The 24,458-nt window shown below is 37.0% G+C and overlaps 1 protein-coding gene across 3 annotated transcripts in view; it reads right to left on the bottom strand.

Annotated features, from left to right (window-relative positions):
* The window catches only part of LOC117408689 (tRNA-uridine aminocarboxypropyltransferase 2-like), a 70,838-nt gene that overhangs the window by 39,366 nt on the left and 7,014 nt on the right, over positions 1 to 24,458 (bottom strand). For all 3 annotated transcript variants that reach the window (XM_058992626.1, XM_058992638.1, XM_058992632.1), the window contains exons 2-4: positions 13,606 to 13,696; positions 9,796 to 9,890; positions 3,850 to 4,042 (exon numbers count right to left, since the gene is read on the bottom strand). In XM_058992626.1, coding sequence (XP_058848609.1) covers positions 3,850 to 4,042; positions 9,796 to 9,890; positions 13,606 to 13,696 — 379 coding nt within the window. The remainder of the gene's footprint in view (positions 1 to 3,849; positions 4,043 to 9,795; positions 9,891 to 13,605; positions 13,697 to 24,458) is intronic.

Below are 24,458 nucleotides of genomic sequence, written 5' to 3'. Positions count from 1 at the left end.
ATCTCCTTACAACCCAAAAGAGAGCAAGGTCCATCCATGTCTACAGAATGCAGTTTTGATATTGTCCTCGTTCTATCCTTTTGGAGCTGATCTTCATCGATTGCAAACAGAAGAAGTATAATCCTACAGCCACGTAACTCTGTATGTGTCAAGGTAGAAATTTCAATGCAACAAGATTTACCAGTTTTCCGATAGAGATCCTAATTGGAGTCTCGACCAGTAAAGATTCCATTTGGGATCTCTATTGTGTTTGTGATACTGTTTTTTAAGTTCCAATGGAATACAGTTCCAAACTCGTGCGCTGATTATTAACAATGATCAATGACCAGGCATAGAAAACCCTATATTTAACACTATAATGTAGTTTGTATGTATGGAGTCTTTTAATTAACTGCACCTATTGTTCTAAGCATTTGAAGATTAATTTATAAGACTGCCTTGTCTCTCATGCTTTGACAAAGAGCAGGGCTGCCACTGATCCCAAAACGTTTACATCTGACTGCATTTCAGAAATAAAGATTTTTGGTACTTTTATTAAATGTGCTGCTGTCTGCACTTGACCATTTGACCCTTACACAATATGAACTCATTTTAAACCATGTGTACCTTTTTTTACTGTAGTGACTATGCAGATTCCACATACTTGGATCTAGCTTGAAATTTCATTCAGGAGATTTCAGGACATAAGCCATTCCTCATCTGGTCAGCTGTGGTTTGTAATGTTAGATATGTCCCTCTTATTAAACTAGTCTCTTCCACCTGATCCCTAAACATGTCATGATTGCTGTTATTCTCACCTTCTGATTGTAGATCACTTATTTAAATGATATACCTTTGTGCATTTAATCACGCAGGTCTTTAATTAGTTCATAACACATAAAACAGAAGCAGTACACACAGTACAGCATAGGGATTATTGGGCTTCCTAAAACTTAATCACAATCTCTTTCTTTCACAAATTAGCCTTTCGTTACATTATAGTAACTTCCAAAGTGTATATCCACCAGGACCAAGGCTACGAGATTACTTGCGTTTCAAATGTCTGCAATTATACACCATAATGGTAAAGCACACAGCGGGAATACAGATACATTTCAGTAGTTCTAAGACAGAGACCACAATATTCCAGACTAACAAAATGAATAATGAAGAGAACCAAAGACATACAGGTGGTGCCTATTCATACAAGTTCTTATTCAGGGTATGCTAATCAGTTCTATCAAGAGATCTTTATTTACAAAGGATCTTGGAACACTGTTGAAATGGAATCATCTGTGCCCCGTGACAATCTAAACCAGCATTCAAATTTGTACATATTATTTTGTACAAAGGTACAACATTTAAAAGCATGTTAAAGCATCTTAACTGAGAAAAAACAATATCTTTGGATCTAAAAGCTCTTAAATACTAGAGTCAGACATGTTTGCATCTATTTGCATCCCTTTACAGCTCATCTAAGATCAGTAAACTTACATTTTCAATTTAGGCTGGAGAAAAATTGACTTAACTTCAGGGATACAATGTCTTTATTAATAAAATGAAATACTGTATTGAATAGTATTGCAAATATATCCAATTGTATTTGTGTATGTAAATCCCATGTTTGATTCTCATGTTACACAATTACACATATTCTAAATACATGTGTGTAAGAAATCTTTAGTTTATTCTCCAAGAAGAGTCTATAAAAATCGATGAAAATCTTCTCTAGTCTACAGCTATGGCCAACAGTTTTGCATCACCTAGAATTTTAAGAGATTATAAGAGGATTGAGACAATAAAAAAAATAAACTACATGAACATAATTTAGATATTTTATTTAACATCATGTAATCAAAAAAACTACACAATGATATTGTAAAAGTCTACTGGAAGATAAATAGTAGTAGAGTTAGATTGCAAAATGTCACATTTTTGGAGTATATGGAAAACTACAAAGTGGTATGTAATCCAATATGTTTATAGTATGTGACATTATTCAGCAGGTTTCATTTGACTTTATGAAGAAAATATGTTCATTCTATAGAGTGATGCAAATTTTTTGGCCATAGCTGTAGTCTCTCTGAGGCACACCTCCCTGTGCTACAAGCTGACCTGGTTTGATTGATTTTTTTTTTTTTTGTATTTTAAATTTACTGCAGCATGCTTTCCATTCCCTCTTGGGCCATCTTTATATCCTGTCAGATTGTTACAGTGACTAGTAATGACTATTATATGCACTAATATGATATACACACATGCACATTAACTAGATAGCATTTTGTTTTTTGTTTTTTTTTTGCTTCCCATTTACTTGTTAATAAATAATGACAAACAGCACGCCAAGTGAGATTGCATCTCCAGTATGTTTAACAATGCAGCCTGTATTTCAGAGGTGAAAAAGACACGTCTGTTGGACTGTCTTGCTGCTCAAACTGTAATTTAAGGAAAATGCTAAATGAATGATTTTTATACAAGCAGGAATTCAATGCTAAAGGTCTAATAAAACATATCGTGATTGAAACTGGTTTACAGGAGCCTCTGACGACTGTAATAGAAACAACCTTCTCCTTGAGGAGCCCTGAAACATACCATAGTTTTCTAATCCACTTTTTTTTTTTTTTAAAGAATACTATTTCCTATGTGGGGGAGCTACATTACGTCCATCCATTATATAATTGATATTGAAACAGATAATTGATACTTTAAACAGATCATTTTTTAATTTACTTACATTTCTGGCTAAATCTTAACCTCAGCTTCAGCAAACATTAAAACTGGAGGAACTTACATTAGGAATTAGAGAGACACTCATTGCTCATAGAAACGAAAGATTTTCATTAATGTAATTATGAAAAGACTCAGTCACATATTTAATATGCCTTGTGGTAACAATCTCTCAATAAATCAGATTAGGAAGAGGATGAAATGAGCCCTGACCGAGAGTGTGTGATGCCTTGTTTAAAAAGCTTTTGCTTCAATAATTCATGGACCACTATTAATATAGGAAAGGTCATTTATGACAGTTGCTAAACTATCATCTGCTATGACTGGGTGATGCATTATCTCAAGTATCCCTATTAAAACAGCACATTTTTATGACAAGATAAAATGTGCCATCACTGAAAGCCCCCTCTTAGGCTCACATGATGCCCTGGACCTGTAGTAAAAACAATCCCTTGAAATGGCCTACTAATATATATATATATATTACTGTTTTATTTGATTTGATTATTTTCCTTTCAGCATTGTGTAATTATTTTCAGATGTACTGACTGCAGCATAAAAGCTATATCACAGCAAAATCCTTCTATCGAACAAAGTCTTTTTTTTTTACTTTGCCATTCTAAAAGGTTTTTGTGTTGAAAACAGTTTGTGGGAAAAAGAGATCTGGAAATCAATGGTCAGTTTACCACTACCGGGGACAACCCGGTACTTGCATTGGAGGCAATTTGTTATCTTCAGAAGTTGAAAAATGGGTTATGGTTAAATTTGTGGAGTATTATTTTTAAAAAGTTGGTATCTGCTTAATTGCATGGTTGATCTTTTAATATAATTAACTCAAATAAATCTACACCTCCTCAAGAGATTGTATAAAAGACACATGCACATCGCAGTACAGACCTTGCATTCCTATAAAGACATAAAGTGAGCCAAAAACTAACAAATGGCAACTCTACAGAAAAGTGCAAATTCACTTTTATCAAAATTGACTGACATGCAGGAACCCAATTTGAAACTACTTCCATATACAGTACATTGAATTAAGACATGTATCACTATGGGACACACAACAATGTCACAATCTTGAACTCTCACTGACCCCTTCAAATTATTAATGTGATGTATGACTAAATAATGAATGCATACCTGCTTTGGAAGGTGGAAGAGCGGGTTCCTAAGGAACATATCCTTGGCCTGGCTCCATGTACCGTCTATAATAATGATGTTGTAAGGTGCAGCTGAGGAGTTGAAGTCCAGTTCTTCAAGGTTCTCTGCATCAGATCCGGGATAAAGAATCAGAGTACCAGGGCTTTTACACACAGAGGCCAGTTCAGGATATCTACCACACAAACAGAAAGAAAGAAAGAAAGAAAGAAAGAAAGAAAGTTGATCAATTGGTTGTTGATTGTGAGGTCACCAATTTGAACTGAGGTTTTGTTAATCATACCGATATTGAGGATTAAACATGGTAGAAACTCATTATGGTACGATTGATGTCATGAATTGGGTTATTTGTGCCCTTGGCAGTCTTTCTGTCTTTGGTATTAAATTAATGGTCTGTCATACAGTGCCTGTAAAATAAAGTAGCCTAATTCTTGCTGGCAGGTAACTACCCTTTAATTACCACGTTATCAATTATAAACAGTGAACAACTGTCTTTTCTTCAGTTCCTTCAAGAACAGACTGGATGCTGTCATGAACAATATTGTATAACCCTCTCTGCGACCACAATATGACCTTTAGCTAGCTGCCTGGAGGAAGGGCGGTCTGTCTAGAAACAGACTCCCAGAGGTTTAATTTCCCCTACTAACCTGGTTAGGGGGGTTTGTTTTTCCTCTCCTGAGTGTTAACAGACCACGCTGGCACCAAAGCGAGCAAGCACAGGTTCTTGAATTTCTTATGTTCTTATGTTCTCTGGTTCAAACAGTGCCTTCTAACAACTAGGTGGTTAATTAGTAATAGCTCTTCATCTGCTATGCTTAACAAGGTGTCCCACAGAGACTGTCTGGCTCATTGTTCTTCAGTTATTCAATTATCAATAGGCCTAAAATCTTTAACACAACTGAGCTTCAATTAAAGACAACAAAGATTTGATCTTTAGCAACGTAAACACTTTTTTTTTTTAAAGTTACATAATCAAATGATCCCTTTTGTATTTTGTAATGCACTTCTTTAAAATACTTTTACTTTTTTTCAGACACACAGATTGTTTTATTTTTAATTAAGGGCCATATTTTAACTGTCTCAACTGTGGCAGTATTTAGATCTGCAGCTGTTTCGATCAATTGAATAAATTTCACTATTTTAAACTGTGCTGTCTCAATCAGACAAAAACCAACACATCTGACATGCCGTGTTTATACAACCTTGCAAATATGAATTCCCAACTATGCTTAGAGAGTGCAATGACAGCAGCTTTGCTAAATTACTGTCTCAAAAGGTATTATTTTTCTACGAACTTGACCTAGTGAATCAATGTAAACAGTTGTGTGCATCGAATATGAAATCCAGCCCCTTAAATCCTTTACCACCCGGAAACAACAACAACAACAAAAAAAACTTATGACCTATAACACTGAAAACTTCTCAAGCAGTTTGCAGAAAATTCCCAAAACATCTGTTTTAAGCTTACAATCTGGAAAAATCTTTCTTTCATTGCCCTAGTCAGTCACTGACTAGATGTGTCGACAAGTAGAAGTTACTCAATCTTTTTGTGCTTTCTTCCATGTTCACCCTGTTGTAAAACTAAGCACAAGATGATCTATACAACAGATGTCGCCTCTTAATGGAATATCTGGATAAATAATTTATAAAAGGAAAAAAAGGCACACAGCTGGGGATTCTACTTCATGAGAATGATTATTTCAAGCATTTTGTTCTAGCCTGATTGTCGTCCGTACCTAAAACTTCCTTATCGTCCAGCCCTTGCTTTCTTATGAATTTCATCCTGGGATGCTTGAGTTTTTTTTTTTTGTTTGTTTGCAACATATTACAGAATGGGTGGATACTGCTCAATTGACATCTTATTAAACAGGTTGAAATTTACTTTAAACGACATTTTGTTAATAGCTGATGGAGTGATCTTGTTTGATTTGTTTTTGTGATGCGGTTACAAAGATTCTAAGGGCATATATCAGGGATTATATCCCTCTAGCACAACCATATTTAGAATGCGTGGAATCTTTCCACTGAAGTATATTGACTTACATACAGCAATATCAAAAGGGGAGATAAGAATAATGTATGTATCACCGTCGTCTTAATAGTTTTATGAGACTTCAGGCCAGAAATCAGCCTCTTTGTGATGTACAACTGACATCATCACTTCTGTAAATTATCATTAGGGCTTGAACCTTCCGGTTTTTATTTTCCAAATCTCTACCTCCCTTTAAATGTTAATTAGTAGTTGTTAAGCTGTCTCGGCATCCTAATAAAGAGAAAACTACTAATTAAAGACTGGATTTAAGATTTTTTTTCTTTGCTACAAATCAAGATTTTAAATGATGGACTTGCTATCAGTATACATGCTGTACTGGGTATTTTATCCTGAAAAGAAAATCTGTCAGGACAACTCTGTTAAACGAGTAAAAATAACAAAAGCACAACGATAAACTGGGCGACTGCAAGAATAAAATGCAATTAGGATCAGCGATGACCAATTAATGTAATTTGTTACGTCTGTTTGAAATAAAAATTAAGCGGAACAGAATCAGGCTCAGTCAAGATATGAAGGTAAAAACAGGTGACATTGTTTTGTAGTTAACAGCTTTAATTAGAAAACAGAAACGGCTCAAAATAAGTTTAAAGGGACGTCATGTGATAAAAAATAAAACCCGAAAAACTTCAAGCCCTAATTATCAATAATCTAAATTAGTACAACTTAAATTTTACCTAAACTACCAGTTTATCATCTCTTACCAATTTAAAATGCACAAAGGGTGGTAGATAATCCAAACGCAGGCCCCCAGCAACATAAGAGCCTGACATATTGAAAATGGCTGTGATGGATGTACTAGAACCAAGCCCACTCAATATATGCCCTGGCTCAAATACTATCTCTCAGTGACAATGCAGCACTATTCCATGAAACAAACCAACCTCTTGGAAAAAAAAAAAAAAATTATATATATATTTCAATATCTATTTTAATAAAGACTTGAGTGTGCACATGTTCTTCTACTAAGCCGCATAATACCAGCTGCATCCTTTCTGCGGCACAAATGCCCCCCTGGGCACCTGAAACCTGTGGTAATTTTCAAACAGATACGATCATCTTATATGTCACTCCATTTGACGTCTGTTTGCCTTTCAGTCTTCATCAACGAATGCTAATAATGTGGCTGCGGGCCTTTTCTGACCTCCCTCTGATAATTACCAGCCACAAGGCCAATAATTAATTACATTTGACAAGAAACTCAGCAGTAAGTCTTCACAATGTCCTGTGTTCATCAGCTGGTGGATATATTTGCAGTGCAGTAATACTGATAAATTAACTAATATTACAATTTTAAATGTAGAGGAACAAATCTTTTCATACATATGTATACTTCGGGTCATTTTGTGTTCCAATTAATATGATAATTTCATACCTGGTTTTGGATAGTGGTGGGATGAACACAGGATGTTTGGATATTCACTCATAATTGAAATATTGGTTTGGATATTAGTTTGGATGTTTCCAAAAAGTAATAAAAGCCATTATATTGCTCAGAACACAGTCAGAGACAGCATAGCGACAGGGGGGCGTGGCCTGTGTGTGTGCCTTTATTTTACATCAAGACATTACAATATGTAACATGTTAAAAAAAAAAAATATCACAGGAGTAAAGAATAAGTTGCATAGGACTTACTTTACCCCAGTGAATTAACTACAAAACAAAGGATGCCAACTAGCAGTTCAAGTTAAACGTTGTTTTGTTTATTCCCGAAATAAATAGTATGTAAAGTTGAAACCGCATTTTATTTCTTTTTTCATTTTTTTTCATTCCTTGCCATTGCCATTTTTTTATTCCTTGCAACTGCCGAAAGGAGAACAAGACTAAAAGACTAAAATATGCACAAGAACACAGAAATTAGACTATGGAATAATGGTCAAAGGTGCATTGGACTGTTGATGGATGCACAACAACACCTGTGCCTTCTGCCAGTTCTGTTGTCAATTCAACGCTTGTCTTCTTTCTATTCCTTAAGGACATTATCTTCGAGTATTGTTCATCCTTGTTAGAAAGCTTTTTGGGTCTTCCACTCTTGCTCCCAAAAAGTCCAGTCAAAAAGTCGTGCCTTTCCATACGAGCAGGCAAACCCGCCACAAACACACAAGAGGGAAAGAGAAACAGTAATGCGCAGGCAAACTCGCCACACACACACACACAAAAGAGAGAGAAATAATATGTCAATTGTTCATGTTCAAACCTTCTTTTGTTTCATCTTGATTAAAAGATAGTTAAGATTGTAACAGGGTCAATAATGCTCCTGTTATATTTCACATATTTATTTGTCACTTGTATGTTTTACTTTTAGAATTGCACACTTTGGATTTGATTAGTGTACATTTTTTATATATTATCGACTAGCACTTTCTAATTGATTTATCACTTTCTACTAGCTTCTCCACTCAGTCCCCTTGTTATGCCTTATTGGAATATATGCTTTTACTGGGCAAAACCAAATGTGTGTGTGGGTGGCGAGTTTGCCTGCGCTTTACTGTTCTCTCTCTCTCTTTTGTGTGTGTGGTGAATTTGCCTGCACGTATAGAGGAGTGAGACTTTTTGACTGGACTTTTTGGGAGAGAGAGCTGATTTTAACTGCTATTAAAATCAGTCCTGGTGTCCTGCCTTTTCTGCACTGCCACTGGAAACCCAGCACACAGTCGCTACATTGTTATCAGAAGTGGAGGCGAGGCAGGTACCCTGACATGCAATTGGAAGCTGGCAGGGGAGAGTGTAGAAATGCAAAACTAGACTTGCCCAAATAATTGGCATAGGTAAAACAAGATTGGCCCAGCATCGATGTTGAAGCTTTGGACAAAACTAGACTCGCCCAAATTAATGGCATGGGCGAACCAGATTTGCCCAGCATTGATTTTGAAGCGTTGGACGAAACTAGACTCGCCTGGGCTAGTCCTGAAATTCAGTGAAAACTGTTGAAAAAATGGGTTTCACCCAGTCGTCTTTTTCAAATTCTGGGCCATTCTAGATTAATCAGAGTGGACGCGGGCAAGTGCCGAAAAAAAGTGGTAACTTCGGGATTCGCCCAGAAGCCCTTCGCGAAACTAGACTTGCCAGGCCACCGGGTTTCGCCCTTAACATATATATCAATCTCACATATCCCACAGAGCTCTTTTTCATTTGCCATTTTTGAAACTGTTGTGCAACTTCTGGTGAGGTGGTAAATAAGTGCAAGGTATTTTTGCCATTTCTAGCGAAGAAGAACATCTGATTTTTGTATACGAATACATGTCAAAAATATTCAAATGAATATTCGGATATTTGTCGAAGCACTGGTTTTGGAAGTCATGTTTGGGAGAATTCCTATGGGAGTCTGTTTGTTTATGTATGATATAAGCCTAAAGATTTGAACATGTATAAATATAAATGTATAAAGTTTACTGTATTCAGATTACATTTTTTATTTGGGTTACCACTATATTGTTAATAAATATATTATCATATGTTACTACTTTTTTATACCCAATTTGATCAGGAAGACCAAAGATCAACGAGTGACTAAGCCACTCACCAGTTTACCTGCCAAACTTATATAATGGATGTTACAAAGCTACTGAACACTTGAGGCTCATCCTGGGAAGTCACCGTCTGGACACAATGGGCAGCTGACCTCTGAAGCGACATTTACCTCACAAAGGCCAAAGCAGCCCGAAAAAGGTTTCCAGCCACACTTGCATGAGTCTCCTTAAAGCTTTTATAGGTGAGCCAATGAGGACATTGATATTTCTATTTGAATTTGTAAATTTGACTGAAAAAAAATAAAAAAATAATGGGTGTATCATTTCGTAGGGGGCATCAATTCATAGAGTTACATTTTCTCTAATTTACTGTAATGGGGCACAGAAAATGTTTTTTCTTTTCTTACCTGTCCTCACTAAAACGTCTTCCAACTAAAACCTTGCAGTTCCCTGAAGGAAGACAGGCAGCCAGAAGAGGAACAGTCCGCAATACTCGACTCTCCTGTGGAAAACACAAACAATACCAGCAATACAAATATATATTGTTCCCAGTAATCTATGAATTTCTAGGGAAAAAATAAAACAATGTCATCAGAAAGGTCAACCTGTGGCCAAGTTTTTAATAAAAAAAACTCTTGTAACTTTTTTTTAAACATTGTTTACTCTTTAAAAGAAGACTGCTTTTTCTGGGGATTATGGCAGCCTTCTCAACCCTCGGGGTGATCGCTGAAAGTGACAAACGACAATTGTAACAACAAACTGCTAAAAGGAAACTAGGATTCTAAGCAGGGAATGATTGTCTTTTAACCAAATTAACAAATCTACAAAAGACTGACCAAAACCTTTATTATTAGCACTGACCTTCAGAAATCTTAAGGCTTTAAGCCAGTAAATATAAAGTTGCTGTATTGGGTTTTTTTTTTTTTTGTAGCAAACTAAGCATACGGTGAGCATCGAGTACCATATATCTGGTATTGTTTGTAAGACTTTTATTTAGTATTTTTGCCTCACTGTCACTTTTGGTGGAATTCAATTTGGCGGCTCAACTGTTTTTACTTCATTTTTACTTAGTTTTTTAGCTTATTACCAACAAAAAAAACTCTTTTGGTCACCAATGCAGACTTTTTAAAGAAGTTTAGGCTCACTAAGATTCATAGGCTCACCAAGATTCACTCTTGAAGACCAATACCATACAACATGTCCATCACAATTCACATGCATTAACCTTTAAAAAGAACAAGGCTGATTTCTGGAGTTAAAATAACAGTGTATATTGATTCCTTAACATGAATTGAATGTTATTGAGACACTCTGTGCAACATTAATGATGTTTTATTCAGCACTTGTTTAAGATCCGAAAACCACAAATTCGTGCTGGACAATTTAAATCTGTGTTGGTTCTACATTTAATGTGTAGAGTGCAGGCAGCATATGTTTTTTTTTTACAAGAGAAAGCGATATTGTGATTTCATAGAAGGATGCATAAGGCACCAGAAAAATAGCCACATTAGAGAGAGTGAACCTAGATACATATTTTCTAGACAGAAAAAGAAACTACTACTGTTATGCAATTTTTTACTATTTCTGCAATTTTATACTATAGATTCAATGGAATTGAATTGGATATTTTTGTTCAAAATACAAAATTGGCATAGTAAGGTCCTTGCAAAAATGCTCATTGTTACATTAATATATTCTCATTTTCAGGTATTCATAGTCAGTGAACAGCAATCAGTAAATCGTTTTCATTTCAACCTTGCTATGTAGGCCCATATTATATTAAATGTCTGGGGAATAAAGCATATGGTTGTGTAATCTTCAGAATAAAATAAAATCTGCTTTCATTATGTAGTATTCAGAAATAGTTCCATACATCTGTCCACAGTCATGATAACTATAATAATATTACTGGCCCAGAGGGTCCCCTAGTGGCTCATCCAGTTAAAGCGCTGCCGCTGGGAGTGCAGGATGAGTCACACAGCTTGGACGGTGCCAGTTTGCATCTGGGCTGTGCAAAGAGGCCGAACTTTGCTGGGGACTCCGAAGGGGGCGTCACATTGGCTCTGATGCTCCCGGGGTGGGGGATGGGAAACCAGCAGGGATGCCTTCTCATCATCGCGCAACAGCGAACCCTACTGGCCAGACACCGAGCACATTCAGAGTGGATAAAAAGCAGGGCTGATCTCTGTTCTCAGAGCCCGCCCACCTCTGCTCTGGATTGCTCGGCTTAAAAATGCTATCGATTTTCATAATTATGTGATACCAAATTAAGTTTAGAACTAAAGTTCGGGAGGAGGGTCAGACACCAATCTCTGCATCACCAAACTGAATCATTCAATTTACACATTAGCTAATTAAGATTGTTAGCACTATAAATACACTCATCACTTACCTCTCATTTGCGTTTCGATTTCATCGTAACCCACCACCTCCCCATCTCCACCTCTTTAAAAATGTAGGTTTTTGTCTGTGGGGGATCTCCGCCTCGTCCAGGCAGCGAGCCCTCAAACCAAGTTAGGTTTAATGCTTCTGTGTAATTTTGCATACTCCGCATTCTCCTCAATAAATATTTGTACTAAAACATGTTTTGACTGGTGTTTGTCCCTAACTACTGTACAATGGTACTGTTACAGTGGTGTAAGAATTGGACGTGACTTCCAATGAATAGTCAGACGATACAAAAAAAAAAAAAAAAAACACTTTTATTAGCTTGTTCGTTATTTCAAATTCACAGGCATCATGGAGGTACAGTGCTTTTCAACAGTCCGATTCCCTTCCCTGGATCCCGTTGACCAATGTTCACTTACACTACTCTATTACACAGATCAAATGGCACCAGTAGACAAGCAGTACTGGCTCTCATTCACTACTGCACAGAACACTGAATACCTTTAGCTTTATATAACATTTTAGTAGATTCCCAAAAGGCTCTTTCAAATATATTCCCATGTTACAGACAACCTATAAAACCAACAAATAACAATATAATGTAGGGAATACAATATATTTCTGGAATGTTCTTTTAACGATAAATGAAAAGAATGCTGAATTCACGTCAATGTTCTTTCCACAAACCAATGTGATCCAGCAGCTAAAAAGATTAGAAAGAGTATGCTGTAGCTGAATCGCCCATCTGGCCAGACACTTGGAGCAATCATGCATGCTTATAAATTGCCTAGGGGATCAGAGTCACATAGCTTCCCTACTGTAAAAAAAAAAAGATTGGGGCCTTCTTAGCGTGCTTCTTGAGGGCAACAGCATGTTATGTAGTTAAGCTGAAAAACTTGCTGAAGAAAGATAAGAAAAAACTGCACATAAAATATCTAGATTTCTAAAACTGAAATATAGACATTGAGGCTTCGGTACGAGTTCTACTGTGCTGAAGGTAAAACCACACAAAAAGGAGACTACCAGGGAGACTGAAACAGAATATACAACAAGAAACAATGATATGCAATGTGCTTTCTACAGCTCTGGCTTGGTGGTCAGAGTGAAGGGTACTGTTACACTTTGCCCAAGTTGTTTCCACAACATTGAAAATAAGAAGTTCTGAATAGATTTATGAGATAATAGCAGCTGATATAGTGGTGGCTGTAGCAAATTTACAAGTACATCTAAGCTTTCCTCACAGGGATGCTTAATTACCTACAGTACATGTCTATATAGTCCCTATTTACAGTGTTGCATGACAGTGTGATGGTCTGCAAACTTCAGGAATTCTCATAATTGCATATTCTTAATGAATATTTCAATCTTAAAATTTAAGAAAAGACTTTGTTTAGTACCTAATGACTCACATAATAGGATATAACTAACATGGTTATTAAAGATTTTTTTTCCTCAGCCCCAGCCGATTCTTGTTTACATCCAAAACTTTAAAAGGGTATACTGATTAAATAACTTCCCTGTTTACAAGTTATTTTTAATTATATGTCTAGAGAGCAAACAAGGATAACTGTGAGAGGGCTGGAAGTAAACAGCATTGAGGGCAATCTTAATAATAACTTGAGACTCAAACAAAAAGATCAGCGAAAATGTCTCCAGCAAAGGAAGGACAGCAAGGCGGCTGTGGGGTTTAATGACTGTTCCTTGAGTGCAGTTGGAAAACTCCAAAGGAAGCTGACACTTTTGCAATGGGAGGGTTTCCTCCAGCCATTTCCCAGTGTTTTCCTCCCCTCTGGAAAGTGAACTCTGCCCCTTCCCACAGCCTCACTCACCTCAGCTGGATGCTGAACTATATACAAGCACGTGGAGACATCTAAAGGATGGACTGGAAGGAAAGGGCACAGGCAAACCTTCTGTGGACGGCTGAAATGACAAGATTGGCAGAAATATAACAGCAGAAGTCTTTGTTTTGCAGAGATGTTTTTAAATGAAAAGGGGTAGAGACGATTGCTTGGAAATCAGTTCCCAACTCAATGTTGTTAACAGTTCTCTTTTAATCATATACAGTAGCCATGGCAACTGAATCACACTCATTCCATTCATCACACTATGAAATAGTTATTGTAAATATCAAAGTAGTTCAGAGGTCTTGTCCTACCACGTTTTATCTTAAAAGACAAAGTCTGTTTTACGTGACTAGAATAGTATAGTGTTTATTAAAATATATATGTTTGATTCCTCCCAAACATTACAATTTCTCTATTTCAATCCATTTAAAAATATATATCTCACAGTTGGATATCCACAAAAGCAGGATGCATTCTGTACTCTGTCTCATTTCTCTCCTTTTCCATTTTGAAGAAATTAGTTTTACATTCATTGAATGGATGGATGGATGGATGGATGGATGGATGGAGAGATTACCTTAATTTAACTTAAAAAAATGATTATCTTTTCACTCCCAACATATATCCCTTCAATCAGGTCATCCAATGAACACTAAGTCTCAATAGATTATATGAACTAAGTGATTCATATATTATTTAAGATTTTTAACAGTTGGCGCATTGTTTACTCTGGTCATACATCTCTACAGTATATATAAAGCCACAAGAACTAAGCACATGTATTCTGGGTGTGTCTGAAAGCAAGTGGTCTGTATCATGATGAGGCCAGATGTCAAAACAACGTGGCAGTGAAAGGGCTATGGAACTTAACCAAGAAAAGCAAGAACACAGCTGTGTAGCAAACATTAAATCAATAACTCAAAGTGTACCATCTTTATACAGCAGAAACCTAAAGTCATAAAATATGGAAGCAACACATTTAGCTTGGAGGATTTAAATAATCCTACAAATATAAAGTCACTGCCACTAATGGCTTCTGAGATATGAGGCAGACACTGTGTTGGCAGCAGCTTTCTAAAATAACTCACAAAAGGGTTTGTCTTACATAAAACCCACATTTACTTAGAAACATCACCGAATACAGCTTTGTACCGAGTATTGGCTGCCGTCTAAAATGGTTTTAATAGCAGCTAATTCAGGCTGCCTCATAAGATGTTTATTAATGTCAACAACAGAGGATTGGCTTTGTATTAATTTCCCCCAGTCCTTGTATGTGACCTTGTTTTACAGTGTGAGATACGGTGTGTGAAGGACTGATGGATGGACAAAAAACAGAAAGCATTTAGGCCTCCCTGACCATGTCACATTTACAGTACCCTGGTTTATGAGATGCTGATCAAAAGTATCCCACCAAAATGAGACTTGTTAGGGGTCGTCCAAAATTATCATGAATTACAGCAAGTGTACACAGTGTGCTCTTTTTCAAGACCCCACCCCCACAATAGCAGGCCCTAGGTTTTCAAATTGTAATTACTCATCATAGGCGCTTTTGAGTACCGGTGTCACTGGAAATTGGTAGACTGTAAAAAAAGTAGATACCCCCTACACTGCGCATGCGCGAATTTCTGAATTTAAAGGGAGGGTTCATTGGTAATTCAATGAAGATTAAAGGAGCGAAATGCCATTAGTTATTTCTCTGATACAAAAACAGATGTACAGACAGGTTTGTTTTTGTTTAAAAATGCGACATTTGTTATCTTAGCTATCTAGGTTTAAAGTAAATTCATGTTTAATTTATTTTCTTATCTTTTGGAGGTCGATCACACCCGTTCAAATATGTTTTTCTTTCCTTAAAAATTGTCTGAATTTGAATATTTCTTTAAATGTGTTTTTGGCAAAAAAAATAAATACAGAATTTAAAAAACAACATTTTCTGTTACAATTTATATTTGTGTGTGGTTGAAATCACTCCTTCACAAATGTTTACTTTTTGCTTCAAAAATGTCATTCCTACCGTAACTGTAAGCAAGTACTTGCTTATGTAGGCTCCCTTAAAGTAAGTTACCATAGTACATTTGCACATGATTTTTCAGTTCCAATAGTTATCCCGTGTGTTTACCATGTTTTTAATATGCTGTACCATACCTCACGGCTTCAACAGAGGTATGGTACCAGAGTCACTCCAGTGCTGGAGCTAGCAAAGTCAGAGCATGGCCAACCCTAAAACCACTTTTAACACTGAATTGTATTTCAATTCTGTGCTGCTGTCTTTCCATACCATTTGCCATTGTAATATACACCTATGGCATACACTGATATTACGTCAGCACAGAACTTGATAGGCCCAAGAAATGTTTTAAACATATGAGAAAAATAATCGGAGCTTCCTGACGCTCCACTGCCTTCCACGGTATGCGCTCTCGTGCACCGGAAAAGAAAAGTGTGCTAACATTAGAGGATCCTTTTTCAAAAGTAAAATATCATGAACTGTGACAAAAATGACAACTCTGGTGGCTACAGCACCTTTGCAGGAAGGCATGTGAATATTGCAAGCTATATAAAAATGTCATCTTGTTTTTTTTTCTTTTAATCAAAAAGCGTACACTGACTTCATCTCCCCTCCCAGTGCACACTTTGGCTAGTCCTACACATCATTGTCAGTAATGTGGCAGGTGTTTCTATTTGGTTTTTGTACACTCCATGCACCTACAAATGAGATAGTCTATCTCTCGTGCGATATACTTCTCTACTTTTACAAGCACCAATCTACTTTAAAACTTCCAAATGAAAAGTATTAAAACATTTCCTGTTCATAGTATCTTGTAACACAGGAACTGTGGATTCAGGAAACTGAAATGTACATTACCAGCAAAAGCATGAACTGAGGAACAGGTGCAAGTTGTACAATCATTATACAGCTCAGGCAAAAAGCTTGACAGTTGGGAAACAAACCAAACCCTATTATACACTTACATGTCTAATTACTAGGTCTACATATAATACAGCATTGAAAGAGTCTTGAAAGATTCAGTTAAATTGTGGTAGTAAAAGACTCATTTGCACTTTATAGTTTTTTTTTTTAGACACATTTTCAGAGAAATAAATCAAAATGGTAACAATGATAACTACATAAAGCAAGACATTTTAAATATGGTGCAGCTATACTTATTTAGCGTCTTTTAAAAGTACCAAATAAAACAAACAACAACCGTTATACAACTAACCAGGAGTGTGCCATCAGGGCCTTCAAGGTATTCCCTGCAGACCAGACAGACACAAGCTAAACCATGACTGCAGTCAATTGACAGTGCTCGCTTACATGCTGCGAAATGTACTCCAAGGTATTCTCTGGTTTTTGTGAAGAGAAAGATATATTGAACTTCAAAGTTACATTTAGAATTGCACAACACCACAAATATCCAAAATTCTAATTATGAAAGATATCCGTGGCTTACTGACAGCTGTCAATTAAAGAAACGATACTGCTGAAATTGTCTTTTGATCAGTACAGAAAAGGTAATATGGAACAGCACTGGCTATAATAATCTAAGCTGTCTAACAAAGTCAGTACAAAAACATGAGCATTCCAAAAGTCAGTTGCGGGCCACTGGAACGCTCAAAACATTCGGACAAACCTGGATTCATGTTCAACTGGATGAGCAGAAACATCGAGATACAATACATCACAATGAAGAAGTAAGAAAAAATCGTGATGTTCTTAAACACTTGATTGATTCTGTTATTTATCTTGGCAAGCAATAACTGGCTTTCAGAGGGCATGATGAAGGCACCAATTCCTCAAATAGAGGCAATTATGTGGAATTACTTTGTATGATTCCCTACTACTACAGTGTGTAAAGTAATCGCTTGTCAACAGCCATAGTATTCTAGGGTACCTGTAACAAAATTCAGAACGACTTCATTTCTTTGGTGTCTCAGGTTAGTGTTCTCCCAAAGTGCTTCAAAAATCAGAGAGTACAAGATGTTTTTTAGCAATCTTGAAGGATTGGCAGCATTTTTCTCAAGGTCCCCAAACCACACACAATTGTTGGACGTCAAATGCCAAAGACGCCTTCCATGGGTGGCATCTACATGCTGGAATTTCTCTTCTCGGCTTGTCTGCGCGGTGTTTGAAAAAAAGCAGGAATTGAAAGAGCTTTTTCAGCACATTCTGCTAGTGGATCAAACCTGAACAGTTTTCCGTTCAGTTGCGAGAGAAATTTAATGTCGTTTTTACATTCTTTGATGTGTTTTTCCAAATATTACAAAACAATGCTTTGATGTAAGCTTCTGTCTGAAATTGCTTTAGAGAGAGAGAATTTTGACCATGTGTACGAGGAAACTGTCACTGATATTGACCCCCCCTCCAAGAGACAGCTACAAGAAGGAGATGAAAATGTGCAGTCTTGTTACAAGCGGCTGTACTTTGAGATCATGGACAACATTCAAGATCAGGTAGCTGTCCGATTCAAATATTATGAGAGGTTATCCTTCCTCTCATAATACTTGACTCACAAGTGTTTTGCTTATATGCAGAATTTCCCAGGAACAGTCCCTTTAAATGTACAGCAAACAGATGGGGAGAATGAACTCATTGTCATGTATTCAACGACAGATTTCCAAGAAAAGCATCCAGGTGATCTGTTCCATACCACTGAACTTAACGACAGCATGTTACAATTGTATGCCCTGACCTACCTGGTATTGACCATTCCTGTTTCTTGTGACTTCAGTTGAAATACATTTTTCTGCCCTCAAACAGATCAAGAGTTATTCCAGGAATACCACCCTCATCCTTGCCGATTATTTCAATTGAAAGTGAATTGCAGCTAAAAAACTTGGTTTAAAGTGCAACTGGACGTTCCAACACGACAACGATCCAAAGCACACATCAAAATCTACTTCAGAATAAAATCAAGGTTCTGGAATGGCCTATTCAAAGTCCTGATCTAAATCCGTGTCTTTGGTATGAGTTGAAGAAGGCTGTGTACAAGAGAAGTCCTCGAAATCTGAATGAACTGGAACAATTTTGCATTGAAGAATGGTCAAAAATCACTAAAGAATCATGCCAAAAGCTCATTGACAAATATCCTAACCGTTTAAAAAGAGGTTATTATTGCTAAAGGTGCCTCAACTAGCTATTAATTTCATTTTCCTTGTCAAGGTATGAATACTTCTGAATTAACATTTTTGGAGTTTTGCAAAGAAATTGCTGAAATAAATAATTTTAGTCATTTTTTCCTCATCCACAAAAGCAAAACTTTTGCTACAAAAGATTTTTCCTAAAATCCTTTGTTTGAGAAATATCTAGAAATTATAAATTTCCATTGGGGTATGTAAACTTTTACAACTATATATATTATTATTATTTTATTCTTGCCAAGCAATGACATACTGTAGGTGCATAAATGTTAAACGCTGAACCCCAGTGAAAGAATCAATCTGGTGGTTTTGTACACAATGTCTGTGTAATAAATCACTGTTTCTAGTTTGGATGCCCAGTGCACTTTACTCTTCTCACTCCCAGTATTCTAGACATGCAGTTTCAGACTTTCCACAGTCCCCTGTGTGAAAATACTATCTCTGTTTGTTGAAAGATTACACCTAGCATTTTGCCGCTCCTTGGAAAACTCATTAAAGCTAAAGCCTGGGTATCTATAGCATTTTCGTCTCGGACTGAGCCCCTGTACGATAACGCTTTTAATTACATGGACAAGAAGGAAATTAAACATGCCAGCTGCAGGTCCCAGAAGAAAAAGAAAACAACAAATCATCCTGTTCTGGTGTTCGAAATGCTTGATGCTGTGCATATTTTATTGTGTGGTTACGTGGTGACAGCCCCTGATTGGCAGAGAACCACTCAACTAATGACCAGGCCCATTTGAGACGTCATCAGTCATACACAACATCAGTCATACACAATTAATATTCTGATGGAGTTGCCACTGTGATCAATACTGCATTCACTGGCCAATAAAGCTAAAAACTAGGGATTGGATTAATGCTATAGCCATTCATTTTGTGAGCAGTGAAACTGCTTTGTCACAAAACAGCTTACTCTAATCCCTGCACTGGAAAATTAATTTTTCTATTTGGAAATGCAGCCCAATCTCTAATTTTTTATGTACCAGGCACTACTTTTAAAAAATAGATGTACTTGACTTGGCCATTTTAATCTCCTTAGTATTCTCTGAAATCATCCCTGTATTTTCCCTACAATGATAGTTTTGGATTAGAACATATACCCCTGTTATTTATTTTATTTTAATTTCTTTTACTTATCCTACAATAATCAGTTATGTGTGCTTCTCTGTTGTGTTTATGTGCAGACTAATCACCTTGATCTACTCCAGAAGAAAAGATGTGCATTTCAGGCAGAAACAGTATAAAAGTAGACATCACTTTGTGGTTCCTGCCATTGTGGAAAAACCTGACCTGTCTTAAAGTGTCCCCGAATTATGGGGCCAATTGGCAACTCTAATTACAATCCTCATAACAGAAAATACTAGGATCACAACAAGACAAAACTTTGATCACTATGCTTAACATTTACCCTGCAAGTTGGGCCAGTGTTTGGAAAATGTGAAGCACACCTGCATCTGTATCCTGATTCTGACTCAAATCTGAAGCAGCACTTTCTTGATCCTGTTTTTCTTAATGTTAATCCCACTGTTCCACACTTCACTTGCCATTTTAGAAACTTTCGCATAAATTCTGGCAAGGAAATCTGTGCAAGGCAAAATGTGCTGCGATAATTACTTCTACTATATATCAACTATGTCATTTATGCCTTCAAATTCATGTGCAGCAATGTTTGTTCCAACATTCAGATAGTTTCTCCACACTTATGAAAATATCAATTACTTCATGCCACTGTTTTCACATTGCACTGTTAAAGTCTTCTCTTCTTGATCAACCAATGAGCACTGACACAAAGCGAAATGGGTGGAGATTTGTGACGCATGCTAGAATTAAATCTGATCAGAATGAAAGCTCGGCCAATCAACATGCACTGATTATACTGATGTTAATGGTGGCCAATAGCAGCTAACTGAAACAGAAGCAGTGTGAGGAAACTGTGCTGAATGAAAGCGCATTTGAGAAACGTTGTGCTAGTGGACTGTGTGAGTGGATAAATGCATCTGTGTTGGATGAAAAGCAGATTAAATAAGTACCGGTACCCAGTACCAGCATTAAAATAAGTCCCGGTACTGAGTACCGGTGAGTACTGGCAGAATGTCACCCCTGAGTTAAGATATACAGTAACAATGATAATGATACAGTTCCTTAATACAGATTTCAAATGAAGAAGTTTGCAAACAAAACGTCACACTTATTTACATAAACACCTCCCTGTTTTAAACTTCACCTTGTACACTAGTTTTACACTGCAGATTATGTCATAGGGATATTCAAACTTACATTTTTCTTTATAAAACAACTGGGCACTCTTTTCTATGGAGGTCAGGTCACCCGTTGTGTTATTACTCAATGACAGAAAAGAGATCCATCCTTTTAACTTCACACTTTATTCCTAATTGAATCAATTAACGTCCATCCCCCCTAGATAAGGTATAGGTTACATTTAGACAGTTAACTTGTAAGCATGTTTTAAAAGAATATTATTTTACCTTAATTCTGTAAATAACACTGTACAAAACAGCAATTGTTTAAGGATTTGAATTTAGCCTTAATCATGTTGCCTTTGGATTTATGCCAGTTGAACTTTACACTTTAGGAAGGAACAGACGTGATCAGGAATAGCAGCAGCTACAGCAGCAGAAAAAAATGTACAGGGAAACAGGACAAAACAAGGATGACTGCATAACTGGGGTGGGGATTAAAGACTGTTGCATGATGCATGTTAAACTGCCAAAAGTGAACAGATAATATACAGCAAGTGCATGTCTGGAAAAATACTACTGATGGAGGACAAAACAGTACCTAAAGTCATTCATTTATTATAGACCACCGGGACTTGTAGGCCAGTTTACTATTGTTTTAGGAGTCACAGCAACAGTATTTGGAAATTACCAATATAATTAATCTGATAGAAATGTGCATGTATGAGCTTTTATAAGCTCTGTAGTGAAGAAACATGCTCCTCACCACAAAGCTGCATATTTGTATCTAGCAATTTAAAATCGTGTCTTGAGATGTTCCTTTTTACAAACAGATTCATTATTTTAAATGTAAGGGGAGGAAGACAATGTGTCTGTGCTGTTGACATCAGTGTGCTGTGATAACAGCAACAGGACTGCATTTCTGTGTTTTCATACTGCCCCCTAGTGTTTAAATCAATAAAACACATTCCACACCACATAATTTACTTAATGTGACCTAGGAAAACTATTGAAGCCCTCCAATGGAATTTGTTTAGGCTTTCTAAAGTAAGAATCGTATGTGATAATACAAGACAAATGTAAAGGGCTTGCATGACTGTCCTGCTGGGACCTTCCAGTGTTGTACATGCCTGAAATTAAATGTATAAATCCCAATGCTCTTATCATGGTACTCAAATAACCACAATAGAAGATGATTTTATTTTTTTTTGTCAGGCTCTTTTAATCAAACCAGCATCATTTAAAAAAGACCCCTACGGACAAAGGGGTGGATTTTATTATGCTTGGAACAGCTTTACAAATGCATGGCTTACAACCATGGTACAGCAGTTAAAGAAATTTCAATCTTGTAGTAGGGCTGGGGCCATGCACATAAGGATGGCACTTCTGTAATTGTTTATTGTAAATACGAGTGTTGTGATTGTATAAATAAGAACGGGACTGGTTTTAATGGGGGGCCTGACGCTGTGTGTGTAGCAGCCTGCCTGCTGCGTTTAGTTGAGGGAACAAGCAGTGTGTGTGTGTGTGATAACCAGCTGTAAGCTCCTAATCAGCAGGTGGACGTGGTGCAGCAGAGCGCCAGGAATAAAAGGGTCCTGATTATACAGATCAAGGCTGCTGTAAGGGGGTCAGAGTGCTACTGCTGCCTATGCGTCGGCCCGTCTGTGCTGCTGAACGACTGGGTTCAGGAGACGAAGCGACCACCTCTGCTCGGGGGTTTGTCCCAGGAGAAGGAAGCTGCAACGCACCAATGATCGTGTGTATATTCCGAGATTGGGTGAACTGCCCGAGGAACAGGGAGTTAGTTTCGGGACAGCTGATGCCACCCAGTATAGCAGTGGAAGCAGGATCTCCATTTGTTAGCGGAGTAGGGTGAGTCTTCTTCATGGCACTTTTCATTTGATAGTTTTTGTATAGTGTTTATTTTGCCTTTTCTACGCTGGGCTATATGTCCCCTGTGAGCTACCATTGCTGGTAGTGTCCTGTGGGGTTCCTGTATGTCTGTACTATATGTAAATAAAACCTGTGTGCCTGCGGGGTGTGTCAATCCCAACCTTCTAGTTCCCGTCTCCTGTCAATCAAGCAGTGAAAACACACCCACGTCATCCAAGTCATCAATCATCATTTCTATCACTCCTTTCATCACGTGTAGCGAGTCCCCTGTTACAAACCCACATTTACTTATTCTAAGGTGTACTATATACAGTACATACAATGTGGTTGAATGAGACCATTATAATATTTCATCCTTTCAAAAATGATGTTGCTTTAAACTAAAGTTCCATTTTGATGTGTGAGTACAGTTCAGGTTTTGAGTACAGCTGTATTGATTGATGGAAAGACATGCTGAAACTCCCAGGGAGACTCTTTGCTGTCTCTATCTGTAAACTTGCAAAAAGCAAGGCATGTCTCCATAGAGCCCTCTTCTAAAAGCATACCATATTGAATTAAAAATAATTAAATGTAAGATATATGTACAGGCTATGTTTGCAGGTTCAGCAACCTCACCTGACTAGAAATTGTTCATGTGAATACACCTTGGCAGACAACAACCAAGAATAATATGCATTAATATTCCACCTACAGTAATCGACTTAAAAAGTGAAATGCCAGACAAAGTAAGTGCAATTTAAATACTGTTTCCCCACAAACATGGGTTCACTATAGATGAATCCCAACATTAACGGACATTCCTGAAATCCTTTTTTTGACCGTTATTTTATGAAAACTGAGTCAGCCCATACAAAACAAAAACATATTTGTGATCAGGCGTTTTTCAAGAGCTTGAACAATTCCCAGCTTAAGAAACAGCGGCACATTTCGCCGTTTAAACATGCCATTTTGTAGCGATGAGGTGCACTTGTGGAAATCAGAATACAAAACGAGTCAATGATGTGACTGCTGTTCTGGAAAGATTTAGTAAACCACTAAGTGTGCCTCAAGACACTCTCGCAATAACAAGTCACTTTTTAAAATACTGAATAAACCATTTTATTTTAAGTTTGATGATGATGACTTACAAAACAGTACTGCATCCGTTTTGAACTAATCAGTATCGGTGCCAAGAAGGTGTTCTTTTAAGATAAGTTCCTGTTCCTTTAGCTGGAGCATTTAGAATGGGAAAAATCAGTTTCACCACAAGGGTGTTCTCTTAGGCAAAGTGTTCTCTTAGTTGTTCAAATACGCGGAGACTACTGTAATACCAGCTGGACACTGGTGAGACACAGCTTTCAGTGTAACAAAGATGATGCGTCATCATGGGAAGCACTCAGCAAAACAAAATAAAATGGTGCATAGACTGCACTGTATCAATGTTGGGCATATTGAGTCCAATTATTTATTTATTGCATTTATATATAATGCTTTTCATTCAATAGTATCACAAAGCACTGTACAGTACATTGCAGAAAGTACATTTACACAACACAATACTTTTGTATAAAGGTCTCCAGACATGTCACACACACACGCACGCTCGCACGCACGCACACGCAC

This window comes from Acipenser ruthenus, chromosome 2 (assembly GCF_902713425.1).
Source record: "Acipenser ruthenus chromosome 2, fAciRut3.2 maternal haplotype, whole genome shotgun sequence".
Classification (NCBI taxonomy): domain Eukaryota; kingdom Metazoa; phylum Chordata; class Actinopteri; order Acipenseriformes; family Acipenseridae; genus Acipenser; species Acipenser ruthenus.
The sequence above is the reverse complement of the archived record's forward strand: the minus strand, read 5'-3'. Positions and strand labels throughout refer to the sequence as shown.